At 43.8% G+C, this 25,175-nt stretch overlaps 1 protein-coding gene and 1 pseudogene across 3 annotated transcripts in view; both read left to right on the top strand.

Moving 5' to 3' along the window:
* The first annotated feature begins 18,641 nt into the window (after positions 1-18,641).
* Positions 18,642-19,534, top strand: LOC118727911 (annotated as a pseudogene).
* A 1,931-nt stretch (positions 19,535-21,465) lies between these two features.
* Positions 21,466-25,175, top strand: part of MRPS9 (mitochondrial ribosomal protein S9) — a 57,230-nt gene continuing 53,520 nt past the window's right edge. Inside the window, exon 1 of one of the 3 annotated variants that reach the window (XM_045587278.1) lies at positions 21,466-21,638. In XM_045587278.1, coding sequence (XP_045443234.1) covers positions 21,510-21,638 — 129 coding nt within the window. In that variant the 5' untranslated portion in view covers positions 21,466-21,509. The remainder of the gene's footprint in view (positions 21,639-25,175) is intronic. The other 2 variants (XM_045587279.1, XM_036454009.2) reach the window with 2 other exon arrangements.

The following is a 25,175-nucleotide window of genomic DNA, read 5'->3' as shown; positions in this document are numbered from 1 at the left end:
ACAGTTCCTTCAAAAAATGTTGTTGGGAAAATTGGACAGAAACATGAAAAAAAAAAAAAATGAAACTAGACCACAAACTTACACTATTCACAAGAATAAATTCAAAATGCATAAAATACTTAAATGTAAGTTATGAAACCATAAAAATCCTAGAAGAAACTATAGGCAGCAAAATCTCAGACAACTCAAGTAGTAGTGTTTTCACTGATACATTTCCTAGGGCAAGAGAACCAAAGGAAAAAATAAACAAATGGAACTACATCAAACTAAAAAGCTTTTACAAAGCAAAAGAAATCATCAGTACAATAAAAAGAAAGAACATAATTCTCCAAAGATACATCTGGTAAGGGGTTAATATTCAAAATATATAAAGAACATATACACTCAACACCAGGAAGACAAGCAACACAATTAAAAAATGGGTAAATGACCTGAATAGACATTTCTCCAAAGGGGACATACAGATTGCCAACAGACAGATGAAAAAATGCTCAACCTCACTAATCATCATAAAGATGCAAATCAGAACTACAATGAAGCATCACCTCACATCTGCCAGAATGGCTACCATCAGTAAATCAACGAACAACAAGTGCTGACAAGGATGCAGAGAAAAGGAAACTCTAGTGCACTGCCGGTGGGAACGCAGATTGGTGTAGCCACTGTGGAAAACAGTATAGAGTTTCCTCAAAAAATTAAAAATGGAACTGCCTTTTGACCTGGTGATCCCACTTCTGGGAATATATCTTTAGAATCCCCAAAAAGCAACCAAAAAGAATGTATGCACCCCTGTTAATAACAGCATTATTTACAATAGCTAAGATCTGGAAACAGACCAAGTGCCCTTCAATAGATAAGTGGATTAAAAAAAAAAAAAAGCTGTAGTAATTTACATAATGGAATAATATGTGACTGTAAAGAAAGATCTCTTACCTTTTGCGACAGCATGGATGGAACTAGAGATTATTATACTAAACAAAATAAGCCAGTCAGAGAAAAACAAATACACATGATTTCAATTATATGTGGAATCTACAAAAGAAACTGATGAATACAATAGGTCCACAGACATGGATGCATGGAACAGACTGACAGATCTCAGAGGGGAGAAGCGTGGGTGGGTGGGAAGAGATTAACTGAAGAACATATATGCATATATGCATAGCCCATGATACAGACAATAGTGTGGTGAAGGGCTAGGGTGGGACAGGGGCTGAATGGAGAGGGGCAAATGGTAGGCAAATGGGGGCATTTGTAATACTATCAGCAATTTTTAAAAATCATTTCAATAACAATGAGAAGAAAAAAAGTAATTCACACCCCCCCCCCAAAAAAAAGAGAAACTTTGACATAGAGTACAAACCCAATATTGATGGCACTTCCAAAAAGTGTAGTTGCCTTACTTAAAATGGTTTTTATTTGTAAACACAACATTCTGCTCCTTCATATTCTAATATGTCAATGGGAAAATGCGTTGCTTTGGGCAAAAACCTCAGCCTTTCCTCCCAATAATATATTATTTAGCATTTATTTTTAAATTGTTTAACTGTGCAGGGAAAAGCAATTAACAGATTTTCAGAAATATACAGGGAAATATTTTTACTATTTTAAAATATAAAACAAAAAAGGTTATTTCAAGAAATAATAAGCTACTGTTTATCTATAATAATAAAAGCATAATATGCTAGTTAGACTGGACAGTTAAATGACCTTCCAGACATCATTCCGTACGTCCTTCTGGACTAAGCCGAGGTGGTGGGAATCAGGGGAGAGGAGGTTAGGGGTGATAAGGCAGGCAAGTGAGTGGTTAGGGGCAATCAGGCAGGTGGACAGGCAGGCAAGCAGTTAGGAGCCAGCAATCTCGGATTGCAAGAGGGATGTCCAACGGCCAGTGTAGGCCTGACCCCACAGGGATCCCTGCAAGGTTGGACATAAACCAGCAGTCAGACATCCCCCAAGAGGTCCTGGATTGTGAGAGGGTGCAGGCCAGGCTGAGGAACCTTCCCCTCCCCTGCCTGCCCCCCTACCCCTGTGCACAAATTTCATGCACCAGACCTCTAGTTTTTAATAAAGGGCAAGTTCTTGAAAGATGGCAGGATAGGAAGCAGTAGGATTCTATCTCCCTAACTGGGCAACAATTGCATTGGCAGAATCTGTCTGATAAAACAATTTTGTAACTGGAGTCAATTGAAGGCTACCAACTTCCAGGGGGAAGGGTTGGGTGTTAAATTGCACATAATTTCCATCAATTTCCTGGTAACAACTATCCATGTCCCAACCCTGGCCCCACAACAGGCATCTGTGCACACATTTCAGGAGCAGCTTGCACACAGCTTGAGTGATCCAGGGTGATAATAAAGACCCTGCCTCCAAATATCAGGGATCTGTGCTCCAGTCTCTGCTACTTCTGATCATGGAGGTGCAAACACAAAGTGTGACACAGAATCATTGCTGTACTCCTTCCTCTGTCATAAGCCTCCCCTGTTCAGGCTGAAATGCCTTTCAGAGGGTTTAAAGAGCCAGTGTCTTTTTGCAATTTCTTTTGTTTTTCTTCTCCTTCTCAGTTTCCTTTCCTTTCCTTTTTCTTTTTTTCTTTCCCCCCGTCTTTAAAAGCCAGGCATTTAAGGTCTAGAACATTTCAAAGCAAACACACATATAGAGGAATTTAGAAAATCATCATGCATGACCGGGGAAAGGCACATGTTCAAAAAAGACCTGAGAAGACCTTACGTTTACACTTCTGGTTGATCCTCAGCAGAGACGGTCTACAACAATAAAAAATAAAAAACAATAACAAACACAAATTTCAACAAATAGGAGAAGAGGAAGAATCTGCTTTCCAAAGTTATCATTATTAGTTTCAAATGTCCAGTTTTCAACCAAAAATTTTTTTGTAATGCATACAGTGAAAGAGAAAAGTATGGCCATAAATAAAAAATAATAATAAACCCAACAAAGCTGTCCCTGAGAAGGACCACTTGGAGGAATTCCTTTAAAAAGTGCTTTAAAATGCCTGTTTTAAAGATGTTCAAAGAGCCCAACCAATGTGGCTCAGTGGTTGAGTAGCAACCTATGAACCAGGAGGTCACAGTTTGATCCCCAGTCAGGGCACATGTCTGCGTCATGGGCTTTATCCCCAGTTTGGGGGGGGGTGGGAGGTATCTATCAATGATTCTCTCTCATCATTGATGTTTCTGTCTTTCCCTCTTCCTTCCTCTCTGAAATCAATAAAAATACATACTTTTTAAATGTTCAAAGAATTGAAGGAAGATTTAGAGAGAATGAAGAAAATGATGGATAGCCCAGCTGGAATAGCTCAATGGTTGAGCATCAACCTATGAACCAGAAGGTCACAGACCAATTCCCAACCAGGGCACATGCCCAGGTTTCATGCTTGATCCTCAGTGTGGGGTGTGCAGGAGACAGCCAATCAATGTTTCTCTCTATATATATCTCGATCTCTCTCTCTTCTTTCCTCTCTGAAATCAATAAAAACATACTTTAAAAAAGAAAATCATGTATAAGCAAAATGAAAATTACAAAGAAGAGATAGAAAACCAAAAGGAAAAGGAGAAAAATTTGAAACTGAAAAATACAATAACTAAAATAAAAATGTCAGTAGCAGGGTTTTAAGGCAGGTTTGAGCAGGCAGAAGAAAAAATCAGTAAACTTAAGATAGGGCAATTGAAAATACTGAGTGTGTGGGGGGGAAATATATCGAAGAAGTCTAAGGAACCAGAGGAAAACCATAAAGTATAATAGATCAACATATGCATATGGGAGTCCTGGGAGGAAAAAATAGGAGAGACAGAGAGATAATTTGAGGAAATAATGCCAGAACTTCCCAGATTTGATAAAAGACATGATTATAAATATCCAAAAAGTTCAATGAACTCCAAGCAGAATAAACTCAAAGAAATTCATATCAAGACACATTATAATTAAGACAGAGAGAATCTTGAAAGCAGCAAGAGAAAAATGACTCTTCACAATGATCCTCAATAAAATAATCAGCAGATTTTTCATCAGAAACTTTGAAAACAGAAGACAGTGGGTTGACATATTCAAAATACTTAATGAAAAAAACATCCATCAAGAATCTTATGTTCAAGCCTAGCCAGCATGGCTCAGTGGTTGAGTACTGATCTTTGAACCAAGAGGTACAATTCGATTCCTAGTCAGGGCACATACCTGGCTTTTGGCCTTGATTCCCAGAGTGGGCTGTGCAGAAGGCAGCCAATTCTCTCTCACCATTCTCTCTCATCATTCTCTCTCATCATTCTCTCTCTCTCTCTCTCTCTCTCTCTCTCTCTCTCTCTCTCTCTCTCTCTCTCTCTCGCTCTCCTCCCCCCCCCCCCCCGTCATCTCTGAAGTCAATAAAATATATGTGTCTTTAAAGAATCCTGGAGAACCAAGATGACATGTACTCACCACTTCCTACAACCACATCAAAATTACAACTAAAATACAGAACAACCATCATCCAGAACTGCCTGAAAGCTGGCTGAATGGAAGTCTTGCAACTTCCATTAAGAAAAGTAAAGAAGAAAGCACATTGAGACTGGAAGAGGGGCAGAGGCACAGAACAGCCTGGATTGCTTTCTTAATCGGGAGGGAGATCATATCTGCAGAGGCCATCCTCAAAGAGCAAGGGGTCCCAGCCTGCACCAGACCCCCAGCTCAGGATTACAGAGCTGGGAAAAGAAGTCCCCATAACTGCAGGCTATAAAAACCAGTGGGGATGGGAGTTAAGTGATACAGACACTCCTGGAGAGCCAGCTGAACTGAACTTACAAGACCCTGCTTTCTCTGAGCTCCAGCATCAGGGCGAGACTCTGGGAGGACACAGACATATACAAAAAAAAAACTGGATTGTCTGGCATTGGGAAGGAATTAGGAGGCACTCACAGGGGTCGTTGTTCCTGTGCTGGGACCTTCCTGGTTGCAGGGCTGTCTGGCAGCCATTTCTGTTCGCTCCTCCCTGGTAATTCCCTGAGTCCCTGCCCCATCCAATTTGTAGCCCCACTCAACCTGTGTTCAATGGCTTTTGCATATGGCCTGTCCTTGCTCAGGCTTCAGACTTTGATAAAATCTCTCAAACAAGTTGCAGCTGGATCAGGGAGCCCCAAACCTATCAATAAAAGGCCCAAGATGCAGCACTGCCTACCTTGCTTCACAGCTGGGCCTCACCTGGGCACTTCCAAACCCAATACAAATAAGAGGAATCTGCAGACACAGTTCAATTCTACGGAAACAAGAGAAGGAGGCATTTGCTAAACAACTATCGGTTCTCCTTATTGTCCTTCACCCCAAACCATAGAAATAAAGCCGCATCAAGAACATGATATTTGGAAAACTGATATGATTATTGTTTTCTGATTAGTCATGTTGCATTTGCCTCGCTTTACAAGTTCACATGTTATTTTCTGTGATTAGAAGGAAGGCATCTCCTGCAGGGATAACTTTTCAATGATACTTTCTGTGCAACAAAAATCAAAATGGATCCTTAGACAACTACACTTTTCTTATGAATACCAGTTTTCCACTGCGTTAAGCATCAAAATAAATTGAACTTTCAGTCTAAAGAGATCGTTCACACAAACATATTCACAAATCCTCGTTTGTATACATTCTCAATTTAGGAAAAAGAAATCAAATGACAAAATTATCACATATAATAGCTATGTGATATGAAAAAAATTAGAGATAATCTGTATATGAATTTTGGCCACTGAAGAAAGGTGGAGATAGAAGGAGAAGACAACTTACACCTTATGTAATCATTCATTCAATCAACAAGCATTTATTGATTGCTAGTATTGTGCCAGGCTCAGTCCGCTGGGGATATAATATGAACAATAAAGACGAGGACCCTGCTCCCACAGGACTTGAAAAGGACTTTAAATTTATCTCATATGAGCTTCTACCAGACTCTTAAGCCCCCTTTAAAGCAATGTCTTCATTACCGGTAAGTTGTTGCAAAAACCATGGGTTAGTTTGCTCAGCATCTCTTCTCCTTTCTTTCCTTCAATAAACATGTATGGTCCAGCTTCTAGATACTGGGTAATGTTTAGAAAACTGTTAGGAATAGAGCAGGAAGCAAAACAGTAGCCACTAGTAGGTAGGACTTAGTTTCTGCCAATCAGAGGCATCCCGTGAGACTTAAATTTGTAACTGGATTAAGTGGGAACAAATGGGCAGAGCATGAGGCATCCACTTGTTCCTTCAAGTTCAGCTACAGCTTGACCCATCTACCCTCTCAATCATTTTATAAATTCGATAATAACTGATTTTTAAAAAATCCCTGTGCAACTGAGCACAGATGAATACAATATTACTAACCCAGTATTTGTTCCCTATTAGCTGAAATCTCTCCCTGCTGATAGGAAGGTGTGAACTTACAATTCTGATTGCTCACATGACAAAAGACAAATATGAAAACTAAATTCTCATTTTCCCCCTTGTGTTCTCTCTTTCCAATATGGGCCAAACGTATTTTTTAAAATCTAAGAGTTATGCTAATTCATACTATTAATTTTAACTTCCCTGTTATAAATTGCATGAATTGTTGAATTCTTAAAACTGAACTCTTGATTTTGACATAAAAAAAATAAGTTTTAAAGAATGTGATTATATGACAAGTATATGCCTGAGGTCGGGAATTTGTATCTAAAGAGTGCTGGCTATATAAATAAAATGACAAGAAATCATGGATATACCATTTAACCATAACTATTTTTTTAAATAAATCTTTATTGTTCATATTATTACAAATGTTCCTCATTCCCCCCTCCCCCCCCCGCCATTGCTCCCCTTCACCAGGTTCCCACCCCACCCTCTGCCCTTTCCACATCCCTCATTGTTCTCATCCATAGGTGCACAGTTTTTGTTCAGGCTTTTCCCACACTCCACACTCCCCTTTTCCCCTAGAATCGTCAGTTCACTTCCCTTCCCTACCTCTGATTCTATTATATTCACCAGTTAATATTGTTCATCAGGTTTTTTAATTCCTTGGCTTTTAGATTCACTTGTTGATAGTTACATATTTGTTGATCATAATTTTTATCTATTATCTTCTTCCTCTTCCTAAAGAACCCCTTTCAGCAATTCATATAATTCTGGTTTGGCGGTGATGAACTCCTTTAGCTTTTTTTTTTATTAGTGAAGCTCTTTATCTGGCCTCCGATTCTGAGTGATAGCTTTGCTGGGTAGAGTATTTTTGGCTGTAGGTTCTTGCTATTCATCACCTTGAATATTTCTTGCCATTCCTGTCTGGCCTGCATGGTTTCTGTTGAGAAATCAGCTGACAATCGTATGGGTGTTCCTTTATAGGTAACTACCTGCTTTTCTCTTGCTGCTTTTAATATTCTCTCTTTGTCTTTTGCTCTTGGAATTTTAATAATGATGTATCTTGGTGTGTTTCTCTTTGGATTCCTTTTGATTGGGGTTCTGTGCGCTTCCTGGACTTGTAAGTCTATTTCTTTCCCCAGGTCAGGGAAGTTTTCTGTCACTATTTCTTTCAGTATGTTTTCGGTATCTTGCTCTCTCTCATCTTCTGGGACCCCCATAATTCTGATGTTGGTTTGTTTGAAATTGTCCCAGAGGTTTCTTACACTATCTTCAACTTTCTGGATTCTCTTATCTTCTTGCTTCTGGGGAGGAGTGTCCTCTGGCTCTTTGTGTTCTAAATCTTTGACTTGATTCTCGTGATCTTCCATTCTGTTTTTAGGACTCTGTATAATATTTTTTTATTTCAGACAATGTATTCTTTATTTCTAGTTGATCTCTTTTCATATCCTCAGTGGTCTCGTTTATTTTATCGGCCTTTTCTAGGAAACCCTTGAAAAACCTTATAAGCGTGGTTTTGAACTCTACATCTAGTCGCTTCTTGTCCTCCATTTCTTTTGTGATCTGTTTCATTGTCTAGGCATTTTCACAGCTTCCCTGAGTTTGTAAGGTGTCTTTGTGTGCTAAGGTGTCCTATATAGTTCAGTGGGTCAGCCTCCCAGTTACCTGAGGTGGATAGTCTTGGTGTAGCCCTTTGTGGGTTGTGTGTGCAGTCTTGTTGTTAAGCCTTGCTTGTTGTTGGTATCACTGGGAAGTGTTGACCTCCAAGCCAATTGGCTATGAGGATCAGAAGTGTCTCAGCTAGGAGGGTTTCTCTATTCCACTTGGATGGGGCGGAGTCTCAGGGTGACACAGCCAAGCTTTGGTGAATCCCGAAGATTGGTTGCAGGCATGTGCACTTGTTTGGTATAGGCGCAGACAAGCTTTGGATTCCTCTCTGCCCCTCCCTAGGAGAGTCCTATTTGCTGTGAACAAGAAAGCTAGCCACTGGAAGGGCTTCTGTGCTCTGCTTGGATGGGGCGGAGTCTCGGGGTGGTGCAGACAAGCTTTGGTCAGCCCCTCCCCATGAGGGTCTGGTTTCTGAGTCCTGTAGTAATGGCCGCTGGCTTCACACTCCTCCGAGAGATCTCTGCCCGCTGCCTGACAATCTGGCCTCTCCCTGTCTGGGGCCGTCTATCAGAGAAATATGGTGGTTCTGTTTTCCTCCCGAACACGAAAGTCAGCAGCACATTAGCTGTCCGCCCTCTCCGTGCGCCTGGAGTAAGCCAGCAGCGAACTCGGCCTGCCGTCTCCGCGCTCTGCAAGCAAGCCAGCAGTGAAGTCTGGCAGCAGTCTTTTCACGCGCACAGTCCTCTGTACCTTCACAGCTCCTGAGGTTCAGCGTGCCTTCTCTCTCCTTCCCAGATGGTAGAGCCTCCTCTCAGCCAACCACCCGGTGCTTCAGGGAGATATTTCCCCTGTTTTCCAGTAATAAATTCAAAATTGTTGTGGTAGGCTGCATTCAGGTGTCTACCCTATGCCGCCATCTTGGTTTCCTGGCACTGGCACCAGTGGGCACGGCAGCTCCCGCTCCCTCCTAGCCGCAGCCGGATCGCCAAGCTCTAACCATAACTATTTAAAAGTCATTAAAAATGTAACTCTTGTAGCTTCATTTAAAAACTGATGTTTTTATTTTAGGAATCTAGTTTTGCAGGATAAAATGTTCCTTTAAGTCTAAAGTTAAAATAACACCATGCAGGTGTTTATAATCTAATCATAGCAAACTTTATTCATAAAGATATAAGATAGTTTAATCACAAATAAGGCTGTGACATGCTTGTTGAAATTGGACAAATTTTGGATTTCAAATATGATACTCTATTTTGTAAAATACTTGGAAAATGGGCCAATAAAGTTTCTTCAGTAAAAATAAGGTGGAATGTAAATGCTTAAGAGACAATCAATATAATAAAAGCCTAATATGCTAAGTGTCTGGTCACTCGGTCAACCAATCAAAGTGTAATATGCTAATGATGTGCTAAGGCCTCTTAACCATTTGCTATGACTAGCATTGACCATCAGGGGGCAGAAGCTCAGACTGGTAGGTTACCTTGCTGCTGGGGTCAAGCTGATTGGAACTAAGCAAGATGGGCCAGACATGCCCTGGAGCCCTCTCACAGCTCCTCTCTCCAGCCGACCCTACCCCTGATTGGCCCCCAATACCACAATTGTGGGTGGGGCTGGCCTGCCAATTGCTTGTGGCCCCTCCCCCTGGCTGGGCCCACCCCAATGGGCCCCTATTGGAGGCAGGCTGGCTGGATCTTACCCATGCACAAATTTGTGCACCAGGCCTCTAGTCCTATATAATAAAGACCTAGTATGCAAAGTGTCCAGTCATCCAATCATTTGTTCAACCAATCAAAGCATAATATGCTAATGATATGCTAAAGCTGCTCAACTGTTTGCTATGAAGTTCACTGACCACCAGGGGCCAGAGAGTTGGCTGGTCTACCAATCGCTATGACTTACACTGACCATCAGGGGGCAGACACTCCAACTGGTATGTTAGTTTGCTGCTGGGGTCCAGATGATCAGAACTGAGTGAGACAGTCTGGACATGCCCTGGAGCCCTCTCATGGCCCCTCCCCTGCTGGACAACCTCCTGTGTCCCTCCCCAGCCCTGATGGTACACCAGTGGGGTCCCTCGCCTGGTCTGTACCCTCTCACAATCCAGGACTTCTTGGGGAATGTATAAGAGCTGGTTTCGACCCAATCTCGCAGGCCAGGCCAAGGGACTCCACTGGTGCATGAATTTGTGCATTGGGCCTCTAGTTTAAGAATATTTAAGAACTATAGGCCCATGCAGACTGTAAGATCCAGATTCAATTCCGGTCAAGGGTATATACCTTGGTTGTGGGCACATCCTTAGTTGGGGGTGTGCAAGAGGCAGCTGATTGATGTCTCTCCCTCATCGATGTTTCTAACTCTCTATCCCTCTATCTTTCTCTCTGTAAAAAATAAATACTTTTTTTTTTTAAAGAACTATAGGCCCAGTGCAAAAAATTTGTGCACTTGGTGGGGGGCGTCCCTCAGCCTGGCCTGCACCCTCTTGCAGTCCAAGAGACCTTGGAGGATGTCAGACTGCCACAGAGGCAGAAGAGGCTCTCATCACTGCACTTGCCAGTCATGAGCCTGGCTCAGGGCTTCTGGCTGAGTGGCACTGACCACCAGGGGGAAGCTCCTGCATTGAGCATCTGCTCCCTTCGATTTGCATATTAGCCTTTTATTATTTACTAGAGGCCCAGTGGGTAATTGAAATTGCGCGAGGAGGTGCCCTTCTTCCTGCCATGCAAGGAGGCACCCCATGGGGAGCCAGGACCCACGCCTGACCCACATAGCTCCAGCCTCTTCGTGTTTTGTCTCCACTCTGGCCCAGCCCCAGCCCCAGCCTCCCCATGGTCACTGAGGCTGGGGACGGCACACAGTCCCCTCCCACCCATCTGCACGCGCAGCTCCTTCTGAGCGGTTGTGATGCCTAGCTAATTAGCATGTTCCCTGTTTATTATAGAGATACTAATAAAAGGGTAATATGCTAATTGGACAGACATCTTCCAGACATTCTTCCAAACAAAGCCACAGTGGCAGGGGCCGAGGCAGAGGCAGTTAAGGGTGATCAGGTTGGCAGGGGAAGTCAGTTAGGGGGTGATCAGGTTGGCAGGAGGGTAGTTAGGGGGTAGTCAGGCCAGCAGGGGAGCAGTTAGGGGGCAATCAGGCCAGTGGGCTGAGGTGGTTAGGGGTGAATAGGCAGGCAAGCAGGCAAGCGATTAGAAGCCAGCAGTCCCAGGTTGCAAGAGAGATCCCAGATTAGAGAGAGTGCAGGCCAGGCTGAGGGAAACCCCCTCCCCCCACCCCTGTGGACAAATTTTGTGCACTGGGCCTCTAGTAAGTTTATAAGAAGCTCAAAGACAGTTACCATCCGAATACCCATTTCAGAGCCCTGCAGTGTATCAATAAATACTGAATGATGATGGTAAAGTAGTCTTTATGTAGATTAAATTCTTAAGTATCAAAATTCAAGTCCCAGCTGGGCAACAAAGTCAGCAGCAATGCTGGGCAGGTGGAACCATGTCTCTGAGTTATGAAATACTCAGGTCCCTTGTTAGCCTTTCTGGAAGGATCTTTTGCATCCTAGAACCCCAGCATTCCTAACCATTTTTGAGTAGGCAAATGCGGAATGGTTTGGGGTTAATGCTTGTATCAGAAAATATTCATCATGTGCAATAGTGTAGCACTCATAGTGGGTGCCATGACAGCTGGGATATAAGGTACCAAGAGTGATGGGGACATGATAAATGGGGGTGTGGTCAACCTAAAGCACTCTTATTTAAGTCACACACACACACACACACACACACACTGTGCAGGCCAAGGAACATTTTCTGAAGGACAGTTTTGGAGCTCTGAAAAGCTACCTAGAGAGCTGTGATCTCCTGTGCTTACCCAGGAGATAGGACAGGTGAGGACAGTGAGAGCAGCACACAGGGAAGTGGGTTGGGTGCTGAGGCAAGAGCACAAGTGCACTGGGTCCTGAAGTGAATGGGAACAGTGAGCAGAGGCCATGGATACAGGCGAGAGGGAAGGCTCTCAAGACATCCTTGCCTAACTTGTAGTTCTGTGTCGTCCTGGGCGTGGTAGACTTGTGGTGCCAAGTGTGTGGACTCCTGAATCTCACTACCTGGCTCCATCCCTCCCTGGTTGTGGGACCTTATGTAAATCATTTCACATCTCCATGCCTCCTCTAATAAGAGGATAATAATAGTGTCTTTCTCATAGGGCTCTTGCTATGATTAAACAAGACTTCGAACAGTTCTCAATGCCATATAAAGCTATATAGCGCTTTGACTTTTTAAATATTTTATTGATATATGTGTTTGTGCGTATACGCATGCAGAATTTTATTCTCATTTCTATTTCTTAGATTTGTATTTCATGGTGCATCTAAACCCAGACTCTTTCTAATAGGGACACTAGAGATGGGCTGCTTTTATCACTACTTCCTTCCACAAAAGAGTAAGAATAAAAATCACACTTCTCACTTTTCAGGTTAGACCACAGTCTTCTCTTATTTACATTTTCAGGCTGCATCATTCTTAGGAGTCCCCCTAATGTGTAAAGTTGTATTTCCTGTCCTAAAATAGTCTCTATTATGCCTCCAGAAATTCACATTGGGTATAGTGTTATGGAATTGAACTATTAAGTCTGTTTATTTTAGCTAGGCTCTTAGTGATTATGTTGATTTCAATTATATATTTTTTTCATTCTGAAGACCTAGTGCATTGACTACATTCAGTTTATACTTTGACTATTTAGTTCCATTTCTAGATCTTTACCTCCATGCAGCATCCATCACAGGGTTTTGAACCCGGATCTATGCTTAGGGCATGGGTAAAGAATAGCCATACTGTCACAGAATACTTCCTACACACTATTATTTCAAATAGGGGAACCACTCATACTCCAACCACCCTATGAAAATAATTACTTTCACTGTCTACATGCAACTTTTAAAAAATGACAGAACCTGCAAAGTCATTTTAGTGTGGTGTGGAAGACAGCAGCCCTAAGCACACTGCCCTCAACTTGCACATGTTGGGAGTCATTTCAATGCACAGCGGATAGTGTGATCAACCCATCTTTATGTTCCATGTAAATTTGTTTTATTTTTGATAATGAAGCTTGGAGAAATGATTCTTGAATCATTAAAACAGCTTTGACTGACAGCTCCCTTAGTGCTGTCTCTTTCACAGCAAACATAACTGACAGCTTGTAGGTAGAGAGACTAAGTCCATACTGGGGGGAAAACAAAGAAGATATTTGTTCTGTTTGTTATTTATTAAAATTCAATTAATGTGGTAAAATATATGCATCTTGGCAGAATAGATTTAATTTGTAGGCTGAGAGGTTTTTCTGTTATGGAAGCTTGATATATAGCAATTATGTACTAAAATTACTTCTCATAAATATTTTCAAACTTCAGTGAAATTTACATTACTCTTTTTCATACCCATGAATACTGTTTATTTAGCTGGGTATGGTCTAGATCACATGTGTCAAACACAAGGCCCACGGGCCAAATCCGTCCCGCCAGGCCTTGCAATGTGGCCCACACCGCGCTGTCATCACTGCACTCCGCTGCGTTTCCATCACAATGACAGTTTATGACTGTTCAGTAAACCATTCGGCCCGCGATTTAGGCTGGATTTTAGATTTTGGCCCCTTCTCTGATTGAGTTCGACATCCCTAGTCTAGATAATTAAAGACTTTTCAAGTTGCTTATTTAAATTCCATTCAAGTTATTTTTTTGTGGGCACTTGCCTGTGTAGATTAAGTTAGAAACCTTGCCACATTAAAGACAAGAATTCTGCAATGCCACTTGTAGGTATAGACCCAAAATAATTGAATGCAGGGACTTGGACAGATACTGTACACCCATATCCATAGCAGCATTGTTCACAATAGCCCAAAGGTGAAAACAACTCATGTGTCTGTGGACAGATGGATAAACAAAATGTGATATATACAAAGAAATGTTTATTTAGCTTTAAAAAAAATAAAGTTCTGATACATGCTACATTGTGGATGAACCTTGAAAACACTATGCTAAGTGAAATAAGCCAGGCACAAAAAGAACAAATACTGTATGACTCCACTTAGGTTCCTGTAATAGTCAAATTCACGAAGACAGAAGTAGAATGGCAGTTACCAGGAGCTGGAAGGAGGGAGAATGGGACTTGTCGTTTCCTGTGTTCCGAGTTTCATTTTGCGGAGATGAGCAAGTTCAGGAGATGGAGGGTGGTGATGGCTGCAAGTTCAGGAGATGGAGGGTGGTGATGGTTGCAAGTTCAGGAGATGAAGGGTGGTGATGGTTGCAAGTTCAGGAGATGGAGGGTGGTGATGGTTGCAAGTTCAGGAGATGGAGGGTGGTGATGGTTGCAAGTTCAGGAGATGGAGTGTGGTGATGGTTGCAAGTTCAGGAGATGGAGGGTGGTGATGGTTGCAAGTTCAGGAGATGGAGGGTGGTGATGGTTGCAAGTTCAGGAGATGGAGGGTGGTGATGGTTGCAAGTTCAGGAGATGGAGGGTGGTGATGGTTGCAAGTTCAGGAGATGGAGGGTGGTGATGGTTGCAAGTTCAGGAGATGAAGGATGGTGAACGTTCTTAATGCCACTTACAAGGTAAGAGAGTACATTTTATGTTACATATTTGTAACCACACAAAAGAGGTGTAGGAATCTGTGCAGCTAGGTGGTCAAGATGAAAAAGGGTTTTGCCACTGGATTGTGTGGAATGGAACCTGGCCAACTACAAAATGGACTGCAAACTCAAAAAATAAAACCAAACAAAATGAGAATTCTGAATTATTTAACAGACTTTACACTGGGCTTCACCTAAAAATATAATAGGTCTGGGACTCAGGAATTTGAATTTTTTAAAAATATATTTTATTGATTTTTTACAGAGAGGAAGGGAGAGAGATAGAGAGCTAGAAACGTCAATGAGAGAGAAACATCGACCAGCTGCCTCTTGCACACGCCCCACCGGGGATGTGCCTGCAACCAACATTCATGCCCCTGATCGGAATCGAACCTGGGACCTTTCAGTCCACAGACCGACGCTCTACCACTGAGCCAAACCAGTTTCGGCAGGAATTTGAATTTTTTTTTTTTTACATATTTTAATGATTTTTTTTTTGCCCCCTTCCCTCAGGAATTTGAATTTTTAACAAATGTCTAGGTGCACTAGTTGTCTATTGCAGCATTACAAATTTCCCCACATTTTAGTGGCTTAAAATGACATATTCATTATGTCCTAATTTCTGTGGTCCAGGGTTCTGAGATCAGCAGTTCTGGCTCAGAATCTCTCATGAACTGGCAGTCAAGATGTTGATGGAAGCTGCAGGCATATGAAGACTGTTGGGTGTGGCTCAGTGGTAGAACATCGACCAAGGAACCAAGAGGTCACTGGTTCGATTACCAGTCAGGCGTATGCTTGGGTTGCAGTCTCCATCCCCAATAGGAGGCATTCAGGAGACAGCTGATCAATGATTAGCTCTCATCACTGTTGTTTCTATCTCTCTATCCCTCTCCCTTCCTTTCTCTCTATAATTCAATAAAAGCATTTAAAATAAAATAACTGGGGTCCCCCTCCAAGACTATTCACTCCCATGGCTGGTAGCAAGAGGAGTTAGTTCATCACAAGGCAGACCTCTCCATAGGCCTGTCCCATGACATTACATCTGAGCTCCCCCAGAGTGGACACTTCAAGAGAGAACAAGCAGGAAGCGACAGTACCTTTTGAGACTAGTATCCAGAGTTGTACACCATGACTTCCACTTTACTCTACTCTTCAAGGCAGGTCATCAAATCCAGCTCACACTCAAGGGGAGGGGCTCCACTTCTTGAAGGAAGGAGTAGCAAGAAATTGTGGATATTGCAGAGTGAATACACTGGGTGCATTCCTGGGACTGCTTAAGAAAATCCCATAAACTGGAGGGCTTAAACAACAGAAATGTATCACAGTTCTGGAGGCTGGAAATTCAAGATCAAGGTATCAGTAGAGCTGGTTTCTCCTACTGCCTGTGAGGGAGAATTTGTTCCAGATCTCTTCCCTTGCTCTGGTAGGCTCAGGTGGTCCATGCCCTGTGATGCGCATCTTCTTCCTGTATTTTTACATCACTTCCCTTCCGTACATGTCTGTCTCTATATCCATCTTCTACCAGTAATATTGTCGTATTGATGAGGTCCCACCCTAATGACCTCATTTTAACTTGATTACTTCTGTGAAGATCTTGTTTCCAAATAAGGTCACATTATGAGGTACTTGGAGGACTTCAATATATTTGGGGGGGAGGGACACAATTCAGTCAGGTAACCCTCTGCCCCTGCTGTAGGGACTACACTTTTGAGAATCGCTGGTCCAACCCCGCCCTGGAACCGTATTACACTGATGAGAAATGTAGGTTTCTCATCAAAAGGAACCAGCAAGTGTCAAAGAGTGGGTTTGTGGCAGGTTTCAGATAAGAACACTGAATTTTTTAATCCACATTTACACATTTTACATGAACCACACAGTGTTTGGTCATCTTTGATCAAAAGTTGTCTGGAGAGCCCTAGCTGGTTTGGCTCAGTGGATAGAGCATCAGCCTGTGTACTGAAGGGTCCCAGGTTCAATTCTAGTCAAAAGCATATGCCCAGGTAGCGGGCTTGCTCCCAGGTTGGGGGTGTGGAGGCAGCCAATCAATACTTCTCTCTCACCCTTGATGTTTCTCTCTCTTCCCCTCTCCCTTCCTCTCTGAAATCAATAAAATATATATTTTTTTAAAAAGTTGTCTAGAGATATCAGTTATTTGTGAAATCCATTAAGCCTTTGTGTGTTTTCTAAGCTAAGGTTTTTCAGAGTGATCCACAGAACTCTGCAGATATAGAGGTGTTTCTAGAAATCCTTTAAAGTGTGTGTGTGTGTGTGTGTGTTTATGAGGATTACATCATTCAGTATTTAAACTATCACACTGGATAGGAAAAGAGAGAGTATCAGATGAATTAAAGATAATAAAAAACAGAGATGTAGTCAGTGAGATATGAGAAACATAGGAAAATTAAATAACTATTGTACTAATTTACATGCCCTCCAAAGCCTGCCATATCTTCCAATGTGAGTCAGCGTGGGAGGGGGGATAATAACCAACTCTCCCTGTCAGGTGTATCTAGAACACATGTTTAGAATTTCAATAAAACACATGCTGTGCGTTCACCAGTCCTCTAACGATAAGGAGCACTGGTAGGAGCACTGATGCCACCCTGTGTGCCTTGCTCATGGTATCATTTCCCTCCTCCCTGGATAGTCACTATCCTGAAGTTTGGGTGTATCATTCTCTTGCTTTTTATTGTTTTACTACATATAAATAAATCATTAAACAATATATTGCTTGGTTTTGAATGTTATGTAAATCCTATTTAATAAAAGGCCAGCAACCATAACGACTGAGTAGTCGCTATGAGGTGGCCGAGGCAGCTGGAGCAAAGCAGCCTGGGTCCCAGGTGGGTGGCGGCAGCAGCAGCAGAGCAAAGCAGTCCAGTCCCGGATGCCTGGCAGTGGTGGCCAGAGCAAAGCAGCCCCAGTCCTGGGTGCCAGAGGAAGCCGGTGCCAGCAGCCACACTAGGGGGGCAAGGAAGGCCTACTCTTGCACAAATTTTCGTGCCTTTAGTGTAAGTATATGTGTCTGTTTTTCCTCTCCTGGTGAAACTCATCCATATTCATATATAGTCCTGGTCCATTTATTGTCATTTCTCTATGGTGCTCTTATCCACCCATCCTTTTATCAACAGACAGATATATTTGTTGTTATAAAATTTCTGTGCAAGAGTTTCTACAGTGTATACACTTAGGAATGTAATTGATGGATTGTACTATGTTCTCATCTTAACTTTAAGTCATTGATTGGTTGGTTGGTTTCAAGAGAGCTGTAGCAATTTATTACCCCACCAGTAGCATCTAACAGTTCCTGCTATCTCAAATCTTAGCAACACTTGCTGTTAGCCCAACATTTTGACTCTCCTATGCTTATATTACCACATGTCTTCAGAACCAAATCCTCACATTGGACGTGACTCTCCCATATTGGACTTTAGGGATCTGAGATTTGATGCCTATGCGATGCTCAGTTAATGATAGAAAAATTAAATGAATCTAGCCCAGCCAGTGTGGCTCAGTGGCTAAGTGTAAACCTATGAATGGTTCACAGGCTCAATCCCCAGTGGGAGGTGTGTAGCCATTCAGTGATTCTCGCTCATCATTGATGCTTCCATCTTTCTCTCCCTCGCCTTTTTTCTCTGAAATCAATAAAAATATATTTTAAAAATTAAATGAATCTAAGCTTTAGGTGTTTGGTAAAATTATTGAATTTTCATATTTTAAGTGTTTATCAAATTATTCTAATCATTCCTTCTTCTCCTAATTATGTACCCAATGTCAACCTATTAACAGTGTATCTGTCCCCAAACTCAAAGGCTACACAGGAAATTTAATGCAGTAGCCCAGAAGTGGGAAATGTATTACATTTGCTTTACTGTAATCTAATAAAAGACTGTAACATGAATTTTAGAGTGGAAAAAATCTGCAAAATTCTTAACCTAATTTCAGTACTTAACATAGTTCTTACATGTTCCAACATACTTATTTTTAAAATGGTATAACCTTCCCCCAGTGGCTGTCAACCCTGCTTCTATGTCATGGCGGGCACAGCACTCCTTGAACATCCATGCCTGTGGCCACTAGATTCAAGAGGCCCACTTTCAACTCCTGCTCTTCCTCCTTCACAGAAACAGATGAGGGGATGTGTGGCACCAGTGAAAAATGTCTACATGCAAGAGGTCTGCAGTAAGCCTTAGCTTCTGGGATGACCTTTTCATCCAGCATTTTGGGAGACTGTCTAAAGAAAGGAAGGTCCCTGAAATTAACAGAGTTATTTTGCTTGAGTCCATGGCATTGGTCAGCTTGCAAAGGCATTTATACAGGCATTAAATATTTTGAAGGTGACTTTCCAATGATAGTCCTGAGGAAGCTACATAGCATCAAATTCAAATCTCTCCTATCAAAACCCATTTTAGAGTTGCATTAAAAGAACACACTTCAAATCGATGAACTCATGTTGGATTCAAAGAGATGTGCCATAATTGGAGATCTTCAAGACTGACCTTAACTGAAGAGAAACTAAAGAAAAGTAATATGAATACACAATTGTGACTGCCATGATAACTGAATGTATTCTGGTATACAAGACTTCGGAGTGGTCTGCAAACATAATCAAGTGGGATGCCAACAGTTTTGGGACTGCCACATTCATAAACTATGAACAGGTGAACATGGATGACTAGTTGGGACACCTGCGGAGACGATCGTGTGACCTTGCAGGGGTGGAAACCTGCAAGTCCTTAAAGTCTCAGAAAGAATGGCTCCTGTTGAATGGGTGGGAAACAGCATGGACCATGAATATTATGGAATTGTGCAGCAGATTACTTCAGACGGAAGTCAGCAGGATAGAGCCCCTTGAGTCCTGGAAAAAATGGAGCTTCGAAGCAGTTCATGCAGCATTACTGCTCGAACTGGGCAACCAGAGGAGGAAGTGTGCTGGGTTTGAAGACCATGTACTAACCAGTCTCAGGCCATGCCGAGCCAGAAGCTGCAGCCACTGGCCTTCCCAGAGTTGGTTCACTGAGTTCCTGAGTGATGGCCAGGCCTCGTCTATCAGACCGTCCCACACTGAGAAACCTGTCATTAGGGCTGTTGACTTAAATGTTTAAATAAATCCCATTTGCCAATTGAAAAAAATGGTATAAATTCTGCTTCTACAAACTTATTTGCTTGTTTCTATTGAAGTTTCTGCAATTAAATTAAATATTTTTTACAATGTATAGAAACTGTTATTTAGAGATATCTATTTGGGGGGGGGGGGGCTGGATGAAAAAAAGTAAAGGGATTAAGAAAAAAAACCACCATATATATAACACAGACAGACACAACAGCATAGTGGTAGTCAGCAGATAGCGCGTGGGCCTGCAGACCAAAGGGTCTTGGGGTCGATTCCAATCAAGATTACCTACCTTGGTTGCAGGCTCCTCCCAGGCCCGGGCCCTGGTCAGGGCTGGTTTCTCTCTGTCTTTCCCTCTCTCTTCCGCTTTCCCTCAAAAAAAAAAAAAAAAAAAAAAAAAAAAAATCAATGGAAAAATGTCCTCAGGTGAGGATTAACAAAAATACATACATAACTAAAAAAAATGAGTCAGAAAAAGAGAGCAACCATTGGCTCAAAATTCAGATCATGAAGTCTGATGTTTGAATTAAAAAAAAAAAGACATCGATTTTTGTTGTTGTTAATCCTCACTTGAGGGCTGATTTTTTAGAAAGAGTGGAAGGGGGAAGGAGAGACAGAGAGAGATACATTGATGTGATAGACACATGGACTGGTTGCCTCCTCCACCTGTCCAGATGGGGTTGGGGATCAAGCCTGCAACCAAAGTATGTGCCTTTGACCAGAATTGAATCCAGGACTCTTCAGTTCGCAAACTGATGCTCCATCCACTGAGCCAAACTGGCTAGGGCAAGACATCTACTTCAATAACCTATAAAGTTTGGTTTCTGGACCTCTGCTAATTTGCTGTTTCACTATCCTAAAAGGTAACAAAAGAACAGAGTGAGCTTTTTGTACAACTAAATGCATTCCATTTAAAGGACTGCTCTTTATTCTGAGGTTATGTCAGTTCTATCTTTTTAATATTGAAATGTTCTGCGTTTTAAGAAATGATAGTAGATGGCATCTACTATATACTTGACAACGTTGTATGACCTCGGATTTTCTGGGTATGTCTGGGTTTTCATTTTACTGGTCCTTCCTATCTGTTTAGAAATCCTTTCAGAGCCCTTTCCTACGTCATTTGCTCTATTTTCCGTGTGAAGCAAGCGGAGTTACTGCCGGGAGGACACAGTCCTCTCTAGTTAACACCTACTTCAAGGGAGGCTTGGTACCAACACTGTGGGGAGTGATGTGCAGAGATGAGGCAGCATTTCGTCCTCTCCGGTGTTCGGTTTGGCCAGTCGGCATTATTACCGTCAAAAAGCAACGTAAGCTGGTCTGATGGTTGCTGGAGAAGGTGGACACGCTGGGCCCTGGGGAATGAGAAGGGTGGAGAGGCGGGGAAACCCACGCTAGGAAGGCAGACAGGAAGCAAAGCCTGGAGTCCACGCTTGCGTGAGGAAGGCAGGAGCCACGGAGCGCGGGGAAGACGGACTGGAGGGCGGAGCGGGCGGGCTGCGCGGGCTCCGGTTCGGGGAGAGCGGGAAAAGGTGCAGCGGGGCGCACGTGAAGGCAGCAAGCAGCGAGGGGACAGTCAGCGACTTGGCTCCAGAGGCGCCGAAGGGACCAGCAGAGGAACCTCCGGGCAGGGTCCACGTGGGCAGGGGCGGGGCCAGACACGCCCTGCGGGCCCACGCGCCCAATCAGCCGCCTCGGGCCGCAGGACACGCCCCCTGTCTCTTCTCGCCAGAGCTTCCGGACCACCCCTGAGCCGCCCCCGGCGCCTGCGCAGTCCTCTGGCCCCGCCCCCCGCCCGCCGGCCGGCCCTCCGCAGCCAAGATGGCGGCCTCCTGTGTGTCCTGTGGTGCCGTGGTTTCCCGGCGGCTCCTTCTCCGGCCACGGGTTAGCCTGGCCCCAAGACAAGTCCTGTGGAAAGCCGCGGAGCTGCAGTCGGTTCCCGGGCCCCAGGTAAGGCCTAGGATGCTGGTCCCGGTAGCGCGGGGATGGGAAGCAGGCCTGCGCCTCGCGGGCCCCACCGGCACCGGAGGGTCTCGGGTGCTTGGTGGTCGAGTTGTGAGGTTAGGGAAGCGGGTGTTGGCTCAGCGGCTACTCTGGAGGTTGTGTCCGGGTTTCGCAGGGTGTGTGAGGGGAAGTTACCTGGGGCTCCGCCCGCCCGCCCACTGCTGCCCCTGCGGGGTGCGGGCCGCGGGCCGGGCCGGCCTCCGCGCGCCCGGCCCGGAGGGAGAAAGGGGAGGCCGTGCCGCGGGAGCGAGTGCATTCGGGCTCGCCGTGACCTGCAAGGCCAGGTGGGGGAAGTCACTCCGCGGAGAGGAGAGTGAGGTTAAAGTGCCTTGCGTCCGTGCAGTTTGTGTTCTGACATTCCCCAGAACTTTGGAGAGGTGAAGACAGAACTTGCCCAGTTCATGAATCCCGGGGCGGCGGGAAGGTGGATGAGGACGTTCCCGGACAGGGGATCTGAGAGGGAAGGAGACGAGTTTGGTTTTGGCTGGCAGGCACCTGTGGGTGTGCACGGGGAGGTCCCCGGCAGGCCCGCGGATGGGAAAGTCTATTCAAGAGGAGAGCTGGTGTGCAAGCCTGTGCTGCCTGGTGGGGTAGGAGGCCTGGGCCGTGAAGCAGGTCTCCGAGGAGGGGGAGCTGAATGGGGAATGAACAGGACAGGGCCCTGAAGGACAGTCAACGGAGAAGAACCCCAATGGACTGAGCATGAACAGAGGCAAAGCAGTGTGGTGTCGTGGAAATGGGAAAATGTTTCGAGGAAGGAAAGTGGTTAACTTACCAAATGTGAAGTCAAGCACTAAGATCTGAAAACTATGTTGAAAAAGAAGACTATCATTTTTCTATCTTTTTAAATTACTTCAACCTAAATCAACGAATATATCCATATATCCACCAACCTTTATTTTTCTTATTGGAAAATATTCTGAGAGTTATTTTTTCTCGCATCTCTTTGAGTATGTCTTTCCTGTATAAACACAAGTATCTAAAAAGGACTATAGCATACAGAATATTAGAATATTTTTATGCATTAACACTTCATGTGTGTGCCATGTGGGGGGGTTGCTAACTTTCCCCTGGAATTCCTGAACCTGTGTGTCTTCTATGGTTTTCTCTATGTTCTCTTAGTCATATGCAAACATACATGCATATGTATACTTTTGAAAAAATGGATCTCATTATATTTTGCTTCTCTGAACTTACATATATAGTAGAAATCCCTCCAAGTCATTATGAATCTAATGACTTGGTGTGAGTGTATCAATGTTACTTTATCATTTGATGGGCATTTGCTTACTTTCCATTTTCTCCCACTAATAAAGTAATCAGTAAACATCCTGGTACAGTTCTTAGGTACTGATGGATGCTTTCATTTCCGTGGGAGAGAGTTCGAGTTTTGAGGTTATTGCTGCAAAGGATGTATACATCTTAAATTTTTTGCAATATATGTTTTAATTGATTTCAAAGAGGAAGGGAGCTAACCGTAGAAACCTCAGTAATGAGAGAGGATCACTGATTGGCTGCCTCCTGCACGCTCCCTCCTGTGTATTGAGCCCTCAGTCAAACCATGACCTCCTGGTTCATAGGTTGATGCTCAATCACTGAATCACACTAGCCACTGCATCTTAAATTTTAATAGATATTCTTACATAGCTTTCCAAAAAGACTGTAGCAGTTCACATTCCATCATTAAATTGTGAGTGTACTCCTTTTTCTATCTTCTTTAGGTATTACTATGTTTTCAATAAGATGGGTGGCAATTTCTCTCATCTCCTGCAATTCTCATCTCCCTGATTATTCTTGAAATAAAGCCTTTTTAATCCATATGCAAAATGTTTACTGAGCACTTTACTTGAGCCAGACACTGAAATAAATAAAAACCGAACAAATACCAGACAGTATGGCCCCTTAGCAATCCTCAGATTCTTGAATACCACCACAGCACATGTTTAACCACGAGGCACAACTCAGATAGAATAGAAGGCTTAACTGATCCCATCAGACCCTTAATGATTTATATACACTAGAGGCCTGGTGTACGAATTCGTACAGGGGTGGGTTCCAGCTGGCCGGTGGGAGGGGACACAGGAGGTTGGTTGGCTAGCCCTGCCCCCAGTCGGGGTGGAGGGAGCTGATCAGGGCTAGGGCCAGCTGGGGGAAGGGGGAGCAGGTTATCGGTGGGCTGGCCATGCCCCCTGGTTGAACTGGTCAAGGGGACAATTTTTATATTAGGCTTTTATTTTATAGAACTAGAGGCCTGGTGCACGAAATTTGTGCATGGAGGGGTGGGTCCCCTCAGCCCAGCCTGCACCCTCTCCAATCTAGGACCCCTCAGGGGATGTCCAACTGCCAGTTTAGGCCTGCCAATCTCCTGTGGGCCCTCCCCCCAGCTGGCCTGCCCCTGATCGGACTCTCCCACCCCGATCAACCGCCCTTCTGGCCAAAGCTGCCCCCACACCCTACCCCCTTCCCTCCCTGGCCAGCCCAGCCCCTGATCGCCCCCACCCCCCCACCCCAATAGGGGGTAGGGCTGGCTAGCCAACCTTCTGAAGCTCCTCCCCCGGAGCAACCTCACCCTCAGTGAGTACCCACCACCCTGATTGGCCTGCAGCCCCTCCCCCTGGCTGGCCCTGCCCCCAGTGGGCTCTCACCACCCTGATCAAGCGGTGAGGTGCTAGCAGGCTGGAGGTGAGGTGCTAGCAGGCTGGAGGTGAGGTGCTAGCAGGCTGGAGGTAAGGTGCTAGCAGGCTGGAGGTGAGGTGCTAGCAGGCTGGAGGTGAGGTGCTAGCAGGCTGGAGGTGAGGTGCTAGCAGGCTGGAGGTAAGGTGCTCGCAGGCTAGTGGTAAGGAGTGAGTAGGCAGGTGGTTAGGAACAAGCAGGTAAGTGGTTAGGAACAAGGGATCCCAGACTGTGAGAGGGATGTCAACCTGCAGGTGGCTATCCCCCGAGGGCTCCTGGATTGCAAGAGGGTGCAGGCTGGGCTGAGGGACTCCCTCCTCCAGTACACAAATTTCATGCACCAGGCTTCTACTATATTATAAGCAATTTACAGTCATTGTGTCCTATAAAGGTTACCCATGAATTCTTAAATCATGTATCACTATAATTTAGGAATGCTAATTTTGCTTTCTATAATATTTATTATTTATAGTAAGGAAAACAGTAGACAAATTTCTGTTTTGAAAAATATTACTTTAAAATCTTGGTAATATTTCCTCTTTTATTTTTTTCTAAGCACTTTCTTAGTGCTTGAATTTTCCATTTTTACTGAGCCGGTATGCTCTAGTTGGATTGAACTGTCTGCCAGAATGATTGATGGCATTTGGTGGCTTAGCCCTTGTATATTTTGGTTTTATTGTAGACACATTGCTGTCTTTGTTTTTCTCATCTCTTATCTTATGGGCTCCTGAAGGTTGTAATATTGTATATTTGTCCACATTTTCTTTAATTTGTATATGTCTTTACCTTTTCTTTTATTCCTCAAAGTAT

This window comes from Pipistrellus kuhlii, unplaced genomic scaffold (assembly GCF_014108245.1).
Source record: "Pipistrellus kuhlii isolate mPipKuh1 unplaced genomic scaffold, mPipKuh1.p scaffold_m20_p_27, whole genome shotgun sequence".
Classification (NCBI taxonomy): Eukaryota; Metazoa; Chordata; class Mammalia; order Chiroptera; family Vespertilionidae; genus Pipistrellus; species Pipistrellus kuhlii.
This window is presented reverse-complemented; position numbering and strand designations above follow the sequence as displayed.